Source organism: Malurus melanocephalus, unplaced genomic scaffold, assembly GCF_030028575.1.
Source record: "Malurus melanocephalus ecotype Western Australia unplaced genomic scaffold, MMel_1.1 scaffold_399, whole genome shotgun sequence".
Lineage (NCBI taxonomy): Eukaryota > Metazoa > Chordata > Aves > Passeriformes > Maluridae > Malurus > Malurus melanocephalus.
This window is the reverse complement of record NW_026623631.1, coordinates 104,550-126,956: the sequence shown is the minus strand read 5'-3', so window position 1 is coordinate 126,956 and position 22,407 is coordinate 104,550. Positions and strand designations below refer to the sequence as shown.

The 22,407-nt window shown below is 43.4% G+C and overlaps 1 protein-coding gene across 2 annotated transcripts in view; it reads left to right on the top strand.

Moving 5' to 3' along the window:
* SGCD (sarcoglycan delta) overlaps positions 1 to 22,407 on the top strand; it is a 291,805-nt gene that overhangs the window by 249,974 nt on the left and 19,424 nt on the right. For both annotated transcript variants that reach the window (XM_057379277.1, XM_057379276.1), the window contains one exon: positions 7,530 to 7,602. In XM_057379277.1, coding sequence (XP_057235260.1) covers positions 7,530 to 7,602 — 73 coding nt within the window. The remainder of the gene's footprint in view (positions 1 to 7,529; positions 7,603 to 22,407) is intronic.

Genomic DNA, 22,407 nt, shown 5'->3' with positions numbered 1-22,407 from the left:
GTGATTTAACCCATAATCAGCAGTGACAAAGAATTAAAAAACTATATAGAAAAGAAACCTGATTGAATTGATTTGGGTGACTTTAGGTGGATTTTTTTTTCCTAGAGGGTGAGATTTGACTTTTTGGATATTTTCTTTCAGAGTATTTCTCCCATTCTGCAAGGGAAGACATTAAAATTACCAATTCTTGAATGAACACTTCTGGTGGCTCCCCTGCCTTGAGGGCAATCGGTGTAGACACTTCTTTCCATTCTTTTTAATGGCAAATCCAACTACCATTGTTCCTCTTTTTCAAAACCTACTCACCCAGATTGCAAACTTGTCTTTTCTTGGCAAGAACAATTTGTGCTGGGAGAGAGAGATACTGAGGAGTTTTCCTTGTGTTTGCTTTTACTTAAAGTACATTCCAGGCTGAAAGGATAGCATTTATGTAAAGTGTATAGGCTTCCAGTCCAGGCTGAAATGTGTGTTCASATTGTGTTCCCTTAATCCTGTTTGAGGAAAAGGAGGAATCATCCACCATCAGATTAATATTGATTAAATGTCACAAGGATTATGAAAGAAACATACTGTACRCTTACCAAACACTGAAATCAAGTTTAAAAGTGTGGCAGATTTATATTTTATTTCCTAAGTGTCTTCCCCAGCTGATCTGTTTGAAGCTCACATAATATTCTCTGTGATAAATTTCCACTGTGTATTCCCACTTCAGGTGCTCCCCTGAGCTCCTTTGCAACTTTGCACAAGAATGCCAAGAAGAGCTTCAAAGGAATTCAGTGATGACATTGCTATTGTTGAGCTGCAGGAAAAGTTTGAAGGACCCCAAAACTAGTCAAGAAGGAAATATCTAGAGGTCAGCATCAGTTGTAGCAACCTTTCTTCCTGTGTCTGTTCTCAGTTTGGGTGCGAGCCCGTCTGTTCTTTTCTGTTTTTCCCTTTATATTTCTCAGACAAATGGAGTGTGGCAGGGAGGCTGTTGAAGTTGGTGTGACTGCAGGAACACACACCACTAATGACCCACTTGCTCATCTCAGAGCTCRCAGCTCATCTCATTGTTTGCAAGTTTTCCAGTTTAAACCCAGGCTCCATTGGTTTCTTCGGACTGTGAGTCACAATTGTTTCTCCTCCACCCAGCAGGGCTGGAGTCACGAGGAGTTCCTGTCTGGTCTGGCCTCACTCAGCCACAGCCCAGTGCTAAGGCTTGGCTCACTCCTTGTGTGCATACAGTGCCAAGAGCAAGAGCTAAAAATAATCTGTAATAAATGCAGTGGAATAATTTTTTTTAATTATATTACATTTTTATTATAAACACTTCGTTGATGCAGCACATGATCTCATTATTGCCCTTATTACTCAGGATTTCTTGGTTGTCCTTAAAAGAACAACTCCTCAAAACGTAGACAAAAAAGGCAGACAGACAGACAGACTTTGCAATGAGCTGTTTTTGTAGAATCCTGGAAAGAAACGTGAATGAAGTTTATGGCTTTTGTTCAGTGCACTGACTTAACCTAACCAGGCTATTATTGGGCCCTGAAATAGAGCTCTTATTGATTTCAGATTTGATGGGATTCAAGGGGAGCAACAGCAATTACGATGTTCACCCATTTAAAAACATAAATTAAGGATGAATAAGGCTTTTAAAGCTTGGAATTAGAAGAGTCAGTCACAAATAATTTCTACCTGCATTGTATTGGGTTTATTTCCTGGGCATCTGTTTGCACAGACTTTCTGAGACTGTCACACATTATCCTGATGAGATCTGCAGAGGAGAGAACCTCCTCAGATGGGTGTTTTCATGAACAAATTGCTGAATGTGTCCTGATCAATAAAAGTGGGAATAAAGGTAGTTTATGGAGACCAACAGCCTCTTGACTTCAGATAGAGAAAAATCACAGCAAATCCTTCTCCTTCCCCCCTCATTTGCACAGTCCTGCAAGAGGCAGAGCACTGAAGAGAAGATACATTAAAGCAAACTTTATCTTCAGGTTCATCACAGGGCTCTGAAACCCCACTTCCATTAGAAAGCAGGGATGTAGAACACTAAATGTGTGCTGTGGGTCTGGAATTATCACTTTAAAAGTACAGAATGGCAAAGAAATGTGTTGTCTGGAAAGGAAAAGGAGAGTGGGGAGTAGCTAAGCAGGTTTATCTGCCTCTGRGTGGAAGCCTGATGTCTCCCTGCATTCTGCTCGCCCCAAGAGCTGCTCAGCTGATTGCCACCTACCCCTGACAGCAGGAGCATCAATCATTAGTCTAAAAATACCTCTCATTGCATTTGAGCTCCTCATCTCTCTCTTCCAGCAGAGAGCTGGAAGTCCAGAGCAGGTTTTGCGCAGAGGGATGTGATCAGAGTCTTGCCACGATGGCTGGGTCCCAGCCCTGGGCAGAGGGAGCAGGAATTGCCCTTTCCTTGGCACCAGGAAAGGTGCCAGCACAGTGTCATGAGCTCAGGCATTTCTGCAGCACACAGGGGAAGCAAGAGGCACCTGGAAGAGCTGAGCTGGTGATGCCCTGTTCTTCTGGTTGGACCTGTTGCTGGTTCAGATGCACCTTCCAGCTCTTCCTTGGGGCCTTTGTGCTCCTCCCTTTCCAAACCCTGAAACTGGGCTGTAAAAGTTCTCTTGTCATGGAGAACTTTCAAAATTTTTGTTCTTGAATGAAGTGACCTCATACCAGGGTCTTTGAAACCCCACACATTATGCCCTGTAAATGAGGAAAAAAAGCCAAAAAACCCAAGCACTCTGAGTGAATCTTTATGGTGATCCAAAATACTTTAGGCAGATCCTGTCATATGCTTTGTAAGTTCCTGACTGATTGTGTGGAATTAAGTTATTGGGCAGAGAACCAGCTAATGGAAACACATTGATGAAATCATTTTTGAGGGACATTAAATGGAACTTAAAATAAAGCTGAAATGGCCTTATGGATTTTTCAGTCAAACTGTTTATGAACATTTATCGGTGGTAAATTACACAGTGTCAGAAGAGGGAATCAGTATAATGGAAGTCTCTCTGATATAATACTGTGAGAAAGAATAATTTATTGCCTAGGGATGTATAGTACAGTGTGTTTAAATACTAATGATGTTATTGTTTTCTTCTATCTTTGGCTGATTGCACATAAGTTACCCTTAGAAGCAGCAGAGAGTCTCATGTGATGAAAAAAAATTCAGTACTTTGCAATGAAATAGAATTTTTCTGTTACGCATTTTCATGGCAGATAGAAAATGTTTTAATAACAGATAATTCAGGAAGYAGAAGCTGTGTTGTACAATAATAAATGTAGGTTACATTTGCTTTGTACTCAGTAAAAGGGGAAGTGGGATAGAGTAGGTTTGATTAAAAAGGGATATTGTAGCAGCTGATTTTTGAATTGTTGGAGCTGTGTGTTAATAGCATTTGCCAAAACCCATCATTGCTCAGGTAGAGGACAGTGAAAATATGACTAAAGGAGCACAAGACTAGAAGGAAATTGATTGTCCTAAAAACATTGCCCCTTGTTTTGAGGCACCACATCGTCCAGTCAGGAATTGTAAGATCTGTTATATTGTGCCACATAACTGAAAAGCTGTTCCCATTGCAGCTCCTCCTTTGGCTGGAGAACACTCACTTTCCTTCCCAAATATATTCAGGAGCAGTTTACTGCTACTCATAAGCATTGGCTCTCATATAAACATTGGCCTAGAGCCAGTAGTTCTTTTTCCTTCATGTTATTTACYCTCCTAATGTATTTATGCACAGCATGAGTCTCCTTCCCGAGCACATCACACTGCTCAGCCACAAAGCCAAGTCCTTCCAGGCTTCTTTTGTAGGATAACTTTTCCTGTTTGTGCAGTCATGACAATATTTCCTCTCTGTACACTCTCCTCACTGGGGATGAGCAGGGGGAGCACACAACAGTTCAAGGATTCACTGATGATTCTTAAAATAATGTCTTTTTTTTTTTATGTTACTGTTAGCTTTCTTCTTGCCTTTCAGTTTAATGTCACRTTTGCCTTCCCTTTGACTCTGTCACACTGCCATGAATCATGAGTAGCATTCAGCTTTTATCCAGGGATGTTATAGCTTGGAAGCCTCCAACATGTAGAAGAAATTTTTACTACTTTCTAAGCTCATGACCTTGGAATTCATATTTTCAGCCATTTGTTCCTCCATAACATCCCAGTTCTCCTCAGCAGAGCCAGAACAGCCCCATTCAGTGACAACAACACATTTCCCTCAAAGTTTCCTTCATTTTTTTGCCAAAGCCTCGAGTCACAGTTGGATTCCATGATCTTAAGAGTYTTTTCCAACAGAAGTGATTCTGTAATTCTAAAACCACTAAATGAGGTCACTTCCTCCAGCCTTCACTTTCAACACCAGCCAAGACTGATGCTGTCAAAGCCTGKCTGGGGACTTCCACAGTGGCCAAAAAGCAGACTTTTGACACAAAAATGTCCAGTGGAGCTGAGTTAGTCCAAGGCAGTTCTTTCCCTGGGGAGCTTCTGATCCCCCAGGCAGAGACTGAGACTCTTCAAAATGGAATAGAAGGGGCTGGAGGGAGGGGGCTGGAGGAGGTCCAGAAAATTCCCAGAACACAAAAAGAAGAGGATGGTTCTTTATGGAAATCTCCAGGCAGCAGGCTGAAACCGAAGGAAGGACTTTTATAAAGTATTTAATTCACCCATCAGTGCCCTGCTCCAGAAAAGGGGACACTTAAGATGGGAATTGGGTGAGGTGAGGGAAGTTGATCAACTCTTGAGCCAATTCAAGGGGRTCTGACAGCAGAGTCAGGGCAGGGATCAGCATCCCCTCGTGGCTGATGTCTATGCAGTGACAGGGACAGGTGGCCCTTTGGGACATTCTGTGTTCTTAGGGGGAATAATAAGGAATTACACTGTCAAGGCAGGAAGCCTTATCAAGGCAGGGAATGTTCACCTCTAATYTGGATCAAAGGAGAGAAACAGAAGGGTTTGGAAATCTCATTTCTGTTCCCAGTGCATAAAGGACTTTTTCATGGATCTGGAATAAGGCAGACAGGAAAAGAGGGTTTGAGAATTGTGTAGGGATAGGAAAACAAGGAGATGGAGGAAACAAATACCCAGCACTTTTATTTTCAACTTTCTTGAAAAGACTGCATTGAGGTCTTCACTAACCTTCTTTCCAAAGTTGCTTCCTGCATTTAAATTAAATAATGAAAGCTTGGAAAACMCCAAATTTAGACATCAGTTGGTTTCTCCTTATTCTGAGGCACTTCTGGTTACAGGCAGGTAGTTATTTTGAGCTTTGCATGACTTGAGTACCCGACTTAATGTATCTAAAAATCATTCAAAATGCCCAGCATAAAGTCACCATTTAAGCCATGTGGATGGAAAGGGTGTAAGAATATCAGTGTGCATCTCTCCAGCTGCACCTCCTCATCTTCCTTCCCTCAAAAATCACTGTTTTACTCTGCAGATAAGCACAGGCTGGGTGTTTTGCTGCATTTCRTTGCAAAGCCAAGAGCCAAGGCAATCGTGTGGATAAGCAGAGATTTAAATCATTTGGGAACTGTTGAGAGAGGACAGATCTGATAGTAACAACCTTCATGGCTGGCAAGTTACAGCTGCTTATGACAACTTGTAACAATGAAGGCTTATGGTAGAGTTAAAAGCAAAATATCTGTATTGTGCCATAGGATCAGTTTCAATCCCCAAGTATAAAGCTTCAAACTTTATGCTGCTTTTATCATCTTGGAGTTTACTTTGTTTTTCTCTGGTTAAACTCTCTGGTCTGGATTTTTTAAATAAATGTTAGAATGCTTGTTTTCATTCTGGCTTTTTTTTTCGTTAACACAGTGGGACAGCTTAGTTAATTTATTTCAGTGCAAAGAAAGTGTAATCTTACTGAAGCTGTAGGTGTTTCTCACTTATAGCAGCAGTTACAGCAGGATGTTGTCTTAACATGTTTTGCACCATCTCAGAACATCTGTTATTCTGTAATGATTCTTTCAGACTGTGCACAGATAACAGTTACGATACCATGTGTTAGGAGAGGTCTCAAACTGTATGCTAAAAGTTTTCATCAGTTGTTTGCAGCAATAACTTTAGCAAACTAAAATTCAAATTAAAAAAAAATCCAAAAACAATCAAACAAAAAATCCTCCAAAAAAAAAAAAAAAAACCAACAAAAACAAAAAAACTCCACCAGTGTTGTCTCCATGCTGAACTGAAATTGCTGATGACTGCAGGTAATGAATGGCTAATTGTTGTCAATGCTTCTGAAGGCAAGACCAGAGGTTTAAATTGAAGAATATAGGTCATACTTGCTCACTGGGCTGGCAGCTATATATTGGAGAGCAGGAACATCAATTTCTGGTGCACTGTGTGTGTGAGACACTTAGTACCACTCTCAGCTSTGCTTTAATTGGAAGTTTCAGTGGGAGCAGGAACGTGATGTTCTGCAGCAGAGAGTGTCGGGGACAGCACCTGGGGACTCCTGTGCTCCAACAGAGTGTTTTAAAAGTAGAACAGGTTTAGAAAAAAAAACATTGAGAAGTCCAGCAGATTTGCTTCACAGTGATTGATTCAGAAAGCTCAGACTTTTCAGGGAATCAGAGTGGGTTGATGGGGTCGGGTCACCATTGGTATCTAACCACAGTCTCCTCATGCACATGAGGACTGAAAGATGAAGTGAGACCAATTCAGATTATGCTCAGACATTTTAAGTGAGAACAGTTCATGGAAGGGCTTGGCAGGGATAGCAGGGGCTGCCTTGGTTTACAGCAGTGGTATGAGGAGAGCACATCGTTCTGGAGCAGAGCTTGATCACAAAATACAGACCCAGCTCAGGGGTGAAATGGCCCCACTGGGCTGTTCAGGTGGCCATGGAGAGGATTGCAGTGCTCTGAAACTGAGATAAGTGTTGATAGCACCCAGCAGCTCACAGCTCTAAAGCCAGTGTGCAAATGGGGCAGTGTGGCTTCCCCACCATCTCTGAGAGAAGGGGAATGRGAAGTGAAATGATTCCTGGGTCACACATCAAACTGGTGGCCAGGCTGGGACTGGAGCAGTCTGCTTGTGCTGCCCTGCATCAAGAGAACCCCTCTCCTTTTCCCCAGGCAGGAGCACAGCCTGACTGGAGGGGTATTTGCAGGGATCAAGTCAGAATTTGCTTTTTTCCCTCGAGTTATCTCTGAGAGCCCAGAAGGAAATAATGTCCCAACATGCATCCAGGTTCATTAATGAGGGAATGTAGCTGGGTTAAATGCCTGGTTACCAAGGTTTTCCAAGCTCCCTGCATCAGCTGGATCTGCAAACTCTCCCCAAGTCGGGGTGCAAGCAGCTGCTTCTCCAGGCCGAAGTGCAGTTTACAGGCAAATCCCACCTGTAATCAAAGCAGCCAATGGCAGATGATCAAGGTCTGGCTTTTTTGGGGACTGAAGGGATGTGCAAGAGAGAAATGGGGTCAGGAAACGGGTTAAATTGCACCTAGGTATGATTTGACAATCACTCCCCTGATGACAGCTTGTAATGTTTACAATTTGTCTTCTGTTTTGTTTTGTGATTTCAGGAGCAGAAGGCACAGTGTTCCCTAAATCTATAGAAACTCCCAATGTCAGGGCAGACCCCTTCAAGGAACTAAGGTAAACTTTGGAATATGGTTTAATGGTAACTCAGTGGAGCCTTGTTGGAGTTGTGCTTACTGCTGGGCATCATTTCTGCTTTTGCATAAGAGCTTGGGGATTCCCTTTGGAGGGCATCATGGAGAGGAGGGACTGCCACATTTACATGTGCTGTGACCAAACTAAAGGCAATCACAAGCCATGAGAGCAGCATTTCTGCTCTGTCACATGCTCTGCATGCCCTGGGCTCAGCATTTGGGGGAAAAAAATAGAGTMATTTTATCGTGGTTGTGCAGGAAGGTGCAGAAGTCTGTTCTGGATCACAGGGAGTGGCAGCAGGCACGAGGATAATGCTCCCCAATATGATCTGTCTTACAGAAATGCAGACCCTCCCTGGCCTACCCAGGGCATGGCTGTGCATGTGTGTAACTGCTGACACTTGCAGAGATTGCTGACAGCTTTGGGCCACGAGGGAATAAACAGCACAGCTCCTGGGAGCCAGCTCTGCCCTCCAGCTAATGCAGGGCATTAGATTTATTTTGGTTTAAAAAATTAATTTTTTTTAGAAGTGTGGCACTACAGGTTAACTTGGATGACTGGTCTCTGGAAAGACACTAATCCTATGGCCTAATAAATTATTGACCTCCTGTTATCTTCTGACCAAGAGTGCTGTAGAGCTCTGCCTCAACACTCAAATTATCCCTCCTTAGAAAAAGAGAGGGAGATATTTTAAAAAAAWTTAAAAATGCAGARKCATTTTGTCCTTAAATCTTGGGTTGCAAACTCTCCTTTTTTGCTGTAAAGTGCTGGGGATGGAGCAGCCTGGAGCCAGCTGAATTTGAGCATAAGAGCTGCAGAATTACAGCAGATGTAGGGGGGTGAGAGAGAGCCCCTCTCACTGATTCCCTGCTCTGAGACCAGGGACARGTCACCAGCTAGGACACCATGGAAGAGGAAAAATATCCCACCAGYCTTCCCTTGGGTCTGTCTGCACCTTTCAGTTCCCCCAGGAAACCCTGTAATTGTTGGGATTTTCCCCTCTGGGGATCATCTGTCAGACAGCGAGCGCAGTGATTCACTTCTTTAGGGAAGTTTGTTCACTTTCTCCACGCAGTGACTTCAACCCTGCCTCGTGGTTTGCCCAGTTTGGGTCTACTTCCTTCAAAAAAAAAAARARGRWTTTAAAAAAAAYGTGGCCAGTGCTCACCACGATGTGCAGCTGGCAGGGAGTGGTGGGGCAAAGCCCTTCATTTCCCTGGAAAAGCCAAGCAAACCAAGACATCAGCAGATGGGTGGGTTTCTAGGTGAGCTCCAAGTGACAAAAGTTTTCTGGCACAGCCCATATTTACTGACATTTTCATTAAAAAAAAAAAAAAAAAGAAAAGCAGGATTATGGTTAGAACATCTAACAGCATCTCCATGACCTACAAAACCAGGTCTTGAGTAGTGCAAAAGAGATGGAATATTTAGGTCCAAGTTTGTGGTTACTTAAGGCTTTTTATAATGGGAGGGAGAAATAGTCCAAGTAAGTGTAGGATGTTGTTTTGGAGGGGGAAAATGTGAATTAAAATGGCCTTAATCTGATTGACTATGCTCCTGTTCCAAAGCAAATTAAGCTAAATGAAATTGAAATGAATTAATGGCAGTATCCATGCAAGGGATTGATTCAGTGTATTTGATCTGCTTTAAATTCATGTTGTTATTTCAGTTGTTTTGTGTGGAAAGCTGTTAGGTAACTGACTTCCTTTCAAATTAGTGGGCTGAGTGAAAAAGTTTTATAAAATCTGTTGGGGTTTTTGTATTTTTTTTTAAGGAAAATTATTGAATAGAATTAACTTGGGGGGAAAAAAAGTCCCACAGAGTCCTAAAATATTTTGTGCGCTTCTGACAACTTTATCTTGGCAAAAATAAATGTTTTTACAGCATTCTGAGAGGAAAAGAGGCAGTGGTRGCACTGTGCAGGGAAAGCAAGGTTTTCCAAGCACAAATGCTCTGTTGCTCCCCAAACCRAGATCCATCCATCTCTCTCTACATGTTGGATCACTGGCTGCTTCTTAGGTAAAACGGTGCCTTYTGGGGGCAGTTCAGAGTTAATAGTGGAAATAATCTTACTCTGAGGGGAGATTTTTTGGTGCCTTCCTATTTTGGTAGCAGAGTGTGTGCATAAGGTGTYGTTTTTTGCCTGTTTCCAAGGATGCTGCAGTGGGATGGGGCTGGATGAGATGGGCCCCAAGCTGTCACACTTTGCTGGGAAAGCAGCAGTGAAAGCATACAATCAGTGGCTGGCTTGGCTCTAAAAGACCTTTTCCTGCAATAAATTGTGCAAACTTTCATTCCTGCTTAGGCTGAAGTTCTGGGGTGGAAAGTGCACATTCAGCTGCTGCAGGTGCCCCCAGGCACCACCGGCCTCCATCTCTTTCCCAAACCAAAAGATTACGACCCRTTGGTGATTTCTCCCTTTGCTCTTGTCATTGGTGATTTCTYCCTTTGCTCTTGTCAGTGCCCACTCATTTTTTTTTTTAAATTTCAAAATGAAGTGGCAGCAACTGTTGGTATCACAAAGAGAGTGGAGCAGCTGCTCCTGTCCCAGCTGGGAGTCAGGACACCTGCATGTCCTCCTTCCTGTCCTCCTCCCCTTGCCCCTCTCCTGAACACAGACAGATTCCCTGGCAGGATGGGCAGGATGTGCCACTCATCTCTGTTCTTTCCTTCCCTCYCACCTCCCCAAGGCCTTCAGTTGTGTCACAACAGCTGACACACTGCAGGTGACAGGACACACACTTGTTCTCAACAGAATTTCTGTCCTTTTAGCTGATGAATGATCCTCATAATTCAGCTATTTGGGTAAATCAGCTGTTCCACGTCGCAGTGGTTCTCTTTTCTCAGTGTCCTTTTTAAAATCCTTTTGTCTGCAGTGGTTTAGAAGGAGGCAATCCCAGTGGGAATATGTGCACAGCCTTTTCCTGACATGCTAAGCCCATCACAAGGCTGCAAGAATGGGTTTTGTGCTTGTTGGAGCCAGCTCTGGACTTTGCTGCAGATTCCTGTGACCCAAAACAGTCCTGCTCAGTGTCCACTGTGGTGGGAATGCCAGAGTTCATTAACATTTTGTTTAATGCAGGATGTAATTAACAGCTCATGTTTCCTACCTGGCTTCTAGAATGTTCTTTAATAGTGACCTAAAAGCTAGAGATGSTTGACAAATGATTTGATTTACTTTGTGAATGTTTTCATGTTTTTACTTATTCARAGTGGTTGTAGACTCCTGAATGTGTTTGTTGTTGTTCGTTGGGTTCTAAACTGGTCAAAAGCTRTTAAAAGGAAAGCAAACAAATTCARATTATTTTCAAATACTTGGAATGTTTAGCATTGCCATCTGGTATCGTCCCAAAATAGTTTAAGGGGAGGGCTTGGGAGATTTGTTTGGACATTGACATATTTGCACTCATCTGCATTGATGCTTTTTAAAGCAGGTTGGTGCCTTTGACATATGGTAATGTGATTGCTTATGTATAAAAGTTGAATTCAATATGACCTTTTCTCACTGGATCATTTTAGCAGCACCCAAGTAGCTTGTCAAGAGCCTGCCTTGAGAACCTCTCCTTGACTTTGGCAGGAATCACCTGCCTTCTCCTATTTACATTCTTGCAAAAAACAAATACATGCCAGGGAGGCTAACAGAAGATGTCTGTCAAACACAAGATCACTCTTCTGAGGTGAGGGATGAAGGCTGAACCAGGCAGTGAGTAAGAAGAGAAATAGTTTAAGGCGAGGGGATTAAAAAGAATAGAAGAAAAAGTATCAGGAGGATGTTGCAGAAGTGCCAAGTGCTGGAAGCTGGGGTGGTGTTGGAACAGAGCTGCCCTCAGTGCCAATGTCCAGCTCATGCTGCAGCTTGGAAACCTGCTCCAGGGTATTTCTGTTCCCAAAGTTAAATAAAAAGAAGTCAGACAGCATGAAATTCACTCCATGAGGGGCGAGCACACACCTGGAATTCATCCACAGATACTGGAGGTTGAAAATGCACTAAATTGCTCATCCAAGGCCAGGACACCAAGGGATGACTTTTTTTTCTATAATGCACAAATATAGTTAAGAGAGAATTAATCCCTTGGGCTTAAAGGAGTAATTTTGACTAAAGTTAATTATGARGCACTGAAAGCACGAAATGGCAGATGAAATGTGCTTGCTGCTTGATTTTATTAGTGCAATTCCACCTTACCACGTAGAGTACTGAACTACCCAGATAGTCCAAGTGAGACCTATTGTAACAAAAAACAATTTAAATACAGTGCTGAGCTAACGTGACAACATTCAGTTTGAAACACGGTAATTCTTACTGAGTTAAGGTTTCTCTCAGCTGTGTTTCACAAGGCACCATAGATAAGTAGGAACACAAATAATATTTCTGTCTAAAACCAATTACGTTAGCAATGATGAAGAGGAGAAAAATTAGAGGAAATGTGAAAAATGAATGGTACAAAGGAGGAAGTAATTGGTGAGAAATGAAAGTCATTTATAAAGACTAATATGTGATACTGAAAYGCTGTTTAGTTCACAGAAAACACTTGTGGATTCCTGTGAGGTGACAGCAAGGGGGAAGTGACCACTGTACCCTTGTACGTAGCTGGTGTTATTTTCTGATTGATTTACCAGAAGAGATGCAATTTATTTCTCTCTTATACCAGTGCAATGCCAATAATTTTGGTAGTCCTACCAGCTTAAATGACGACAGATTTTCCTTGGTATGAGCTTTACCTTCCACACTGTAACAAATATAGCTATTTTCAGTTCTTTTCAGACTGGTTGAAAATATACAACCATCTCTACTGAAGTCAACAGAAATGTGTTCATGTACAACTAAAAGCAGAGACCAGGTTCCTGATTTCTAAACCTCAGTCTAATTTAAATGGCCTTTGATGAGTTGCTTTCAAATGCCAGAGATCATCATCACCTCCTTTTCTGATTGAGGACACCACTCTCATCTAACCATTTTCCCATGGCAGCCAAGGCTTCCTGAAATTCTTGCTTTTGGAGAGACTTCCCCAGAGCAGAATTCACACTGATTTTGCAGCCATTTTGCTTCAGTATTTCATCCTGTTGACATCCCTTCAAATCTGCTGCCTGTTTCTCTCTTATATTAGCAAGCCACAGCCCTCCCAAACCAAGTCTTTCCATAGGCTTCTGGTGTGCAGTAAGGGATATAAGGGTTGGAGTTAAGGAGACAGCTGATTGCTGGGGCTTCCCATCTGTTAAAGGATTCCCACTGCAAAATGGAGGAGGGGTTGTTGTTCCCTTTCCTTACCCAGCAACCCTTCTCTTACTGGCCTTGCCTTCCTTTCACAYCCAGCACTGAGAAGGGGGGGTTTAGCTCTTGGTGTCCTTGCCCTCCCTGTATTTTAGGTCTGGATGAGCTGCTCAGGAGGCACACAGCTGGGAAATGGCAGAGGCATCAATGGGGCTTGGCTGCTTTGTCCCAGCTGGATAAATCCCAGCTCTGCCCTGTTCCCAGTGCTGCTGCTAACATCTGTTCATAGACAGGCAGATCTCATCACAGAGGACTGATGGACAGTGAAGGCGGTCTTGGCAGGAGAAGTTTTGGACACAGGAAAAGTAGGAATGAAGGCAAAGCAGCTGGAAWTGGTGAGGAGCAGCCTGCAGGGTGTGCTTGTTTTCCCTCCTGTCCCCCGTGCTGCCAGCCAGCAGCCAGCACATCCCATCAGAGCTGCATGGCCCTTCATGAGAGAGCACGAGTGGGCACAGGGAAGGAAAGGGCAGATTTGTGAAGGAAATTGMTGCCAAACAGGATTGCTTATGGGATAGAGAGCAGTGGAAATGTCCCTGTGGTTTGCTGGTTGATGCACCAGATGATGTGGGAAGATACTCAACGTGCATCTTCTCCTGCCTTTAATTAAGCAGCACAATTGCAGCTGGAGCAATGGCTCCAGACAGAAGCCAGCTTAACTTTTCCTGGGCCCTGAATAAAACCYGACAGCTGGGTTCATTTTCTCTCYCTGCATTTATTCTGTCRGGGCTTCCTAATGCAAACAGAGTCTTTTCCTGGGAGATACGAATCGTCAGTGYTGGCTGTTATCTCAGATTGAAAGCYTTTCCTGTACACAAGATCTGTATCCTGCCTAGCTGYGCTGTGCCCAGGTTTGTCATTAGCTTGCAGCAGCAGAATGTCACTTGCTCCATAATCAGAGCATCCATCTGACCTTCGAGTGCTGCTCGCAGAGGTGTGAGAGCCACAATCCTCTGGGACTTGAGAGAAACCCCATCCGTGTGACCAACCTGTGCAGTCAGACGTGCACATGGATCCATTTGAATAACAAAAAAGTGAGCTTGTTTGGCTTTTTTTTAACTCTCTGTGCAGCTCACCGCTAACCTTGAGCAGAAAATAGATGCTAATAAATGCGAGGTCTTAAAAATGTGAATTATAGCCATTTCACACTCCACGGCAGGCTCACACTGGTGAAATGGCTTAATACTTAATTACAATGCTTGTCCTTCTCTCAAGTGCAGATGACATTCCTCAGATAGATTTTGCAATGACATCTGTGGAAATAAGTTGTGAAACTAATTAGTTATTCATATAATACAGGATATTGACTGCACACTGATTAAAAGGATGTGGTGACACATCCAAARTGATGGATCTGTCCAGCAGGTTAGTCTGAGGTGGTATTTTTGGAAGGTCTTACAGAAAATGATGGAAGTACCTTTTTGGCCTCCAGAATGCAGATGTTTATAGAAAATGTTGCCTTTCATTTACATTTTGATGATGATTTAGGAGGATTGCCACGCTCTGGAGTGACACTGTGCCCTGGCAGGAATAACTGAGCTGTCCAARGACCATTTTTTGGGGTGCAGCTGTAAAAAGGTCTACAGGTTATTGATTACCTGCAGCTATAATTGCYCTAAAAGCAGTCATTAGACAGCTGCCCAGGGAGAGGGGCAAGGAAACTGCTGGGATTTTTTTCAGTGCAAATTGGGCAATGTTTTCCTCACAGCAGAGCCTGGCTGCTGCTGTTCTGTGGGACAGTCAGGAGATGCTGCACCAGGAATCAGCTCTGGGCTGCAGCATTTGTCATGCTCTGTGAAGGGCCTGAAAACCCTTCTTTTATCATAACATTTGTACTTGAGATAGAGCTATTTGTACCAAGGATATTGAGCATGAAATACAGAAGTAAATAGAAAGTTGGCAAGGAAAGCACCTTACCCACCTATCACTGTGATCCCAATCCTTTGCAAATACTGTGATATTTAGGATGTAATCATGTTCAAAATGACTGAATAGCTCAGAAGAGAAGGAGATTTTCCTTTGAACACYGTTCTTATCGTAAAGAAATGAGAGGAATGTAATCCACTGAGCATCGTGTTTGCTTTTGGGTTGAAAAATACWCATTTTTCTTTAATATTTCTGTCTATCCTTTCATACGTCCCTCCAGGTGTGCATCACACATTTCTATAACACCAAATGAAGAGCAAAACAGGCCAAATAAAAATCTTTGTCTTATTCAGCAGTCAGGACCTGCTTTTAAGGAGGGATAGCTCCCTAAAAGGGAGATTCACCTGCAATCCTGGGATGTTTCTGGCAGTCAGAGCTCCCCTTTTCCCCTGCTCTGAGCCCAGCACAGGAGCCAYAGCTGGGATTTCACCTGCTGAGCCACAGCAGTGCAGAACCAGCTTCCTGAACACAGGAAAAGCAGGAATGAAGGCAAAGCAGCTGGAATTGGTGAGGAGCAGCCTGCAGGGTGTGAACCGATAGTTCAGCACAGACTCCTCATTAACCCGCCACAAAACATTGAGGAATAGCTCAGACACTTTCCTGCCCAAGCAAGGAGTTGCTGAGGGTTTTGTTTCCTGCTGCCCCTTGCTGGTGCCAGAGGGTTTGGCTGGGCCAWGGCAATAATGCTGATTTGTTTGAGTGAGGTTCTTGGAGCTGCAGAAGTCCCCTGTGATTAAAAAGGACATTTTTACAAATATACTAATTGTACTTTAGGTTGTAGTCAGGAATCAATAGCTGCTGCATGACCTTATTAAAGAGAGGAGAAATATCTGTCCATAACTACAAAGGGATCCTTCCTTTTGAAAGCAGCATTTTGTACACTTATTAAGAGAAATCACAAATATTCACCATGCCTAGAGAATATTTATTCTGAATTTATTTCGTGTGTAACAGAGTTGTTTTCTGTAGACCAACAACTATGTCCTTTCATCATGAATTGATTYTATCTTTTTAAGATGTGACTGCCACTGCTCTGCCTCTCCTGTGTATTCTGCAGTATGGATTTATCCCCTGGGTTGTTGGGGCACCTCTGGCTGTTTGGAATTGTAATAATTTCTGACCAAATACCATTGCTGAGTTCTCACTGAAGGAATGTCACTCCCATCTCTCAAGTGGTGTTTGGATTCAGCACATGGCTCATGAGAACCCTTTTCTAAAAACCACCAGCAGTCAAACCTGGTCCCTCTTTGCAGAGCCCTGCACAATTCACAGCTTCTCCCCTGGTCTCTYCTTCATCTGGAATGATAAAAATACATTATTATTGTGTGAGCCTCAGCTGTGGGCTGCCCTGGGCTCAGCAGGCTCCATGGGGAAGGTCGGTGACCCATCTTGCACCTTGTGGAGGGAGGAAATGGAAATGCAGAAGCTCCTTTGCGCTGGCAGGTGGTTCCTCTTTCTCATCTCCATTTCAGGAAAGTYGAGCCCACGGATTTCACAGCCTCATTTCCAGGATCTGCTGATGATTCTGAGGCTGGCAATGCCTGCTCTGTTTCCCAGCTGAATTGCTCTTGGAGTGACTCACCGTAAAAAAGCATTTTTGGGGCCAGAATTGTGAAAATGCTCTGTTAAAGGTGGAGCATTGCTGGTTGKAAAGAGAGGGTGGCAGCCACCGTTTCATCTGTCCCAGAGCTGGCTGCTATAAATACACACCCCAACAAACACACACAGCCTCACTGGCAAGGAAAATAACACCCTGTTGCACTGCAGCTGCATAAAAGCATCGTGTCCTTGGGTAGAAGAAGCCAAATTTAAAAGCTTTTCTTTCTCATGATGCCATGTGGCTTCAGAGCCATGCGGGAGATGGGGAAGCAGAAATGTGAGTACACCCCAGTAATAGTCAAAAAAGCAGATGAGTGGCCTCTAGAAAGACTTAAAAACACAGAAATACTGCTGATTTCTCTAGAGAGGAGGAGCAAAAACCCCCGAGGGTGTGGGCAGTAGGTGCAGCAGGAGAGGGGCTTTGCCCCGGGTTGGGCACACAGGAATGGGTGTCAGGATCTCGGGGCTCTCCTGGCAGTTCTTCCTCCASCTGAAACTCAGCTGCAGTTCTGTTTTTTGTGTTGAGCTGACCTCGGTTCATGAGCTCTCTCTTGCTTTTTGCAACACAAAAAGGAAATCTCATTCTCTGCCTCCTTGCCTGGTTTCGTGTCGTTAAGGACGGCGGTGGGAAAGCTGAGGACGTGTCAGAAAGTGGCACAAGGGAATCAAGCAAGAAACTAAACTGAAAAACCCCAAACTTGGGCCATCAAGGATCATAAAAGGGGTTGTAAAGCGGAGAGGAAATGGTCTCCTGGTGAGCTGGAGAACAGCTGAGAGGGCTGGATAATGAGGGGATGTGCTGCTCTAAGGAGATGTTCCCTGCCAGTGAAYTCGGAGAAAATCTGCTTATATTTGATATAATAAGGGCAAAAAGCAAGACACAAAGAGTTTACAGCACTAGTGTTGAACTGTGTGGCAGTGATAAAAATATGTCATGTCCTGTCCACTTCCTTAAGTATTAACATTTTAAAAGACAGAGAAAGAAGTAAAGTAAAATGTCAATTTAGGGGTTTTTTATTAAGGATTTGCTGTCTTAACTTTAATGAAGGAGTAATAAATATAAATGGATATTAATGGGAGGTTATTAAAGCTGTCTATTTTGATAGAAAATATGCAGTATCTTCTCCTGCAATGCCAGAGGTTAAAGATTATTATTGCTTCCTGAGGTTTSTGAAATTAAATTTTCTCTCTTATGACCCAAAAGKTACGATTGAAAATGTGTGCATGTGAAATGGTTTGTAATAAATTCCTATTGCAATAAAAATCTCTTTAGAAAAACAGGAGMTCTTACAAGAATCAACTGAGGAGCTCTGTCTAAAGATTGAAGCTTTCTTATAAAYCATTTTGGAAACTCAGATGCTGTCAGAAGGATCACCCAGAAAGCACACAGGAACTTGTGAAAAGGTTCTYAGCTTTCAGCCAGAGGTTGAAACCCAGAGTGCCCTGGGTTAAAAACTGACTTTAACAGGATCTTTTCTGGTTTATACAGTTGTAATTAATTACAAATAACATTTCTGACAGAGCCTTTTAGGGTACAAAAACAAAGTCCTTCATAACTGCTGTTTGCTTCTTTCTAAAGCCTCCAAACCTCTCAGCACCAGATAATCAATTTTTSTTCCCCTGGAGCAGAAGGATCTGTGCTCAAAGCACAGTGGGGAAAGCCAACCCCAACTGAACAGTGCCAGGAGATTTGGGCAATTCATCTCTGCTCCTCTCCAAATCCAAACCCATGGGTGCAAATCCCACYGCAGGGTCTGGATTAATTCACTGAAGCTTTTTCAACAAGAGATTTTGGCACTGTGGGATAACCATAATGGTGTTGGTGTTACTGTGCATAGGCTGAGCTGTGCAGGCAGAGCTTTGTCTTTATTCAGAGAACAATTCCCATGAAGTGATGGCCCTGCACAGCACTTTGTGTCCCTTGGTCATTTCTGCTTAATTCACTTCAGTATAAATAGATATTAATGGAGGCTTATTAAAGCCGTTCATTTTGATAGAAAATAGGCAGTATCTTCTCCTGCAATGCCACAGGTTRAAGATTATTATTGCTTCCTGAGGTTTGTGAAATTAAATTCTCTCTCTAATGGCTCAAAAGGTAGGATTGGAAATGTGTGCTTGCAGTCACACCATCTATAACCACACTGCAGATGTTTCTGCAGCATCTGCACATCTGGAGACAGCCCAGCTCTGGAATTCAGCCCTGGCATCTGGAAGCTGCTTTAGCCTGGGCCCATCTGAGCCCTGCAAACTTCCATAAGTGCTCAGTTTTATCTGTACGGGATCAAATTGATCGTATCAAGAAGAGAATATTTTGTTGTTTACTCAGGCTCAGCTCCTCATCTCCACCATTGCTTAATCCTTTCCAAAAAAAAACCCCAACAAAGTCTTACTGAAAACATCAAGGGCAATGCTGCTAAAGAGGTGGAAAATGGAACACTAAATCTCTCCTAGTCCTCTCCTGTTCTTTCCTGCTTAGCATGTGACAAGTTTTCTATAACACCCACTAAATATGTTGATTTTATGGGTTCTCAGTTGAGCAGTAGGGCACCATTTAATCTCTCCATCCCTTGGCATTGTGCTGAACAGTGAGAGGGGGCCAAGCAATGAATTTGTCAGAACGTTTTGCAGAGCTCTGAGGTGCACAGGATTCAAACAACATCACACCAGGAGTCTAAATCTATGAGTCTGGAGGTTAGTTACAGATAGAGGGAATAAATCAAGCAATAAAGGCTGCCTATAAAAAAAGGATGCTGCTTTTAAATGAAGACACTTCAGAGTTCATCATAAACCTCTGACATATATTCAGTCACTCTGCTCGCTGTCACAGTCTGAAATACATTTCAAGGTGCCTGCATATTTTATGCTGTAACCTCTAATAAACACATGCACATTCTCAATGATGTTGCATCACACCTTGGGAGCTGATGTGACTTGAAAGGGGAGTCGCTGCCAGGGAAATGGGAGCTCTGAGGTGTTCAGAGACTCATGAAAGGTGTTGTTGTGACTCACAGAGTCTGTCAGGATGTSGGTGCAATTCCACAGGCAGTGCTGGTTTCATAACCATCCCTTTGAGGAAGCTCTCCTCCAGCTGGATGCCAGTTCCCAGTTTCTCAGTGGAGCCAATTCCCTCATGTCTGGCTTTCCTAGGCCAGGCTGTGCTGAGTTCCAGCCTGCCAGTGGGGCTGTCCTACAATAAACAGCTCTACAGCAAAACAAATGCCAGGCTTGGTTTGGATTTCCGGGAGGGAAAAAAAAAAAAACCAAAGCTTGGTGTAAACAAAAGCAACATCTGGCTGTGCTGAAAAGCAAAATCAGCCTTCAAGAGCCAGACTGAAATTTGGCAGGGTCACTGTGATGGTTCTCTTGCTTCTCAAATGGAGATTATGGCTCTCGTGAAAAAAGAATTGCAAGACTTGTGCAGGGCCAACACTTAACATTTTTAATTTTTACTCCCTTAATTTTAATATCTGTCAGGAATTAATGTTGTGGCATTGATTTATGGAGCTATCCAGGCCACTTCTGCAGAGCTCCCTTCTTTTCAGAGATAAGTATTCTGGGAAGCTGCTGGTGTGTTTGTTATCCATCAGGACCCGTCAGCCACTCTCCATATGGTTTGCAGCAGTCAGAAAAATGCAAAATTCTTCTTAAAAGTGTCATTTCTTACAGTTCAAGAAGTGCACTTTCTGAGAGACGGATTAACAGTAAAGCAGAGGAGCCAATAAATATTATTAGTCTGTATTTCAAAAAGTAACTGAAGACATTTGAGCACCTGAAAGATTAATATTTTTAATCCTTGGCTTTTCCAAGTAGGATTGTCCGTATTGTATAAATTATCAGGGGTCACAAGCTGGTCATTCAAAAAAAAAAAAAAGAGAATTGGACAATTCTGGCATTTTCTACTCATTAGAAAAAGAAAAATAGAGGAACCAAACCTAGAAAAAATAAACCAGCTGATGCTTTAAGTGCTTGTGGTCAGTATAAGAATGTGCAGAGTTTGCAAATCTGACTCRGCTGCTTGAAAAATGATGGGATCCACTTTCAGTGAAAGGCTGAGGCACAGAGAAGAGACTGGGATGATCAATTACTCCGTGAGAACAGTGCAGGGTCTCTGTGGCAGCCACCAAAGTTCTCATAAAAGGCCGGGTTTTCTTGGCTTCCAAACATGTGAGCATCACCCTGCTTTGTTAACAGATCTATGCAAATATGTCTTAAGTGCCATATGTAGTAAGGGAGAAAGTGATGCCTTGGACTTGTTCCTTCCTGGGCTGTCTTCTGTTGGCATTAAAGTTGCCACGATGCCAAACTCCAGAGTTTAAATGTGTAAATTGTGGATTTTGGAGAGTGTACAAAGTGTGTGGATGGRTAGACTCAGTGTTGCTTCCTGTCTGAGTAATTACTGATTTATCCTGGATGGCAGAGGAGGTATTTTCCATTCCAAACCTGAATATACTCCTGAAGCTGGTGAAGTTGTTGTATTTGTGAGGGTTTTGGGTGGTCTGTTGGTGGTGCTGGATTTGCCCCTGTGTAATTCCCCTTTTCCTGGGATGTGCCAGGCCCTGGTTGCTGGGGGCTTTGGGAAATTGTGTGGGTGGGCAGTTGGGGCACCCACTGAGGAAATCACTCAGAAACTGCCATWAGCACAGCTCAGCTCCTCCTGCTCTGCCCTCTGCCAAAAGAAATATTCCTGAGCTGCTTTTGTACATACACTCAGGCCACCAGCACGTGGATGTGTTTTTYCTGAAACTCTACCGTTTATTACATTGAAATGGGAGAGTTCAGAGCTATTTGAGTTCTGTTTGTGTATTCAGAGAGCAGAGCACAGTGAGAGTAAGAGCTGGGTGTCACAGTTGAGGGACAGTCTGTATTCCTGTCCCTGAATCTGTGTGGAATGGGATGCCAGAAGTGTCCCATTTCCACACCAAACTCCCTGACAGCCCTCATTGCACAATGCAGAGCGGGGCAGGAAGAGCCACTCTGATTTTGGCACTGAGCAGGGACACTCCTGGCATGGTTTATCCTCTCCTGTGTCTGCTCCAGGTGCAAAATTCCCCATGGATCAGCCATGCCTGCTCTGCTCCCCAGCACTCCGTGCTCTCAGCACAAACCTGGCTTTGACATCTCCAGCAGCAGAAAGGACTGGCAGAAATCGCCTCAGAAGAGCTCACGCTCTCATTTGCCAAGCCTGGTGCCTAAAGTGTAGCCTAGTTCACTCTCTCAGTGGAAAGCAAATAGAAAAATCATTTTCGCAGTGCCCAGCAATGTTTATCTTGCAGGCTGGCTGGCCTGCAGTGACATTAGTGTCCCCAGAGCCTCTGAACTTAATCATTTCCAGTTGCTGCTTGCCTGCTTGAAGCGATCCTAGTCCACCCTCCACTGTGTTCCTGCTGCCAGTCACTATGGGAACAGCAATCAAAGCTCATATTTATGGCTCTGTAGATGTCCAAGGTCACGGAGCACGGCTCTAGTGGGAACAATTAAAACAGACCTGTCCAGTTATATCTCTTTAAGCTCTCCCCACATTACACCTCTAACTAGAGCAGTAAAGTTAAAGCAGCATGACTGTCAGGATGTGGCTGCTTTGTAGAAGATCTCCTTTAGAGAGATAAAGGCGTTTGGGATAATGYGGGAGCTCGCTGGGACTGAAGTCAGCGTGGCTGGGTAAAACCTGCCCAGATTTGACTCCAAATCAGCCCTGGGCAGCTGCTCCCACTGCAGCAGCTCAGCTCTCTGCCTCATCCACCACAGCAGCTGCTGAAATGAAGTTGTTCAAACTCTTTTGGGGGATTTGTGTGGTTTTGGTGGTTTCATCCTGGGTACTCCATTACTGTCATCACCTGTAAGCTAAAAATGGCAACTTGTGTGTTTTTAGGGTAAGAGCAAGGGTTGTTGGTACCTGGTGATTTGCTCTGTAGCAGAATACAATGGGGGGGGAAGCGACTGCAAGAATAATTGGAATAAGRTGGAGAGAAGAACTGCAGTGAATTTAATGTCTGAGG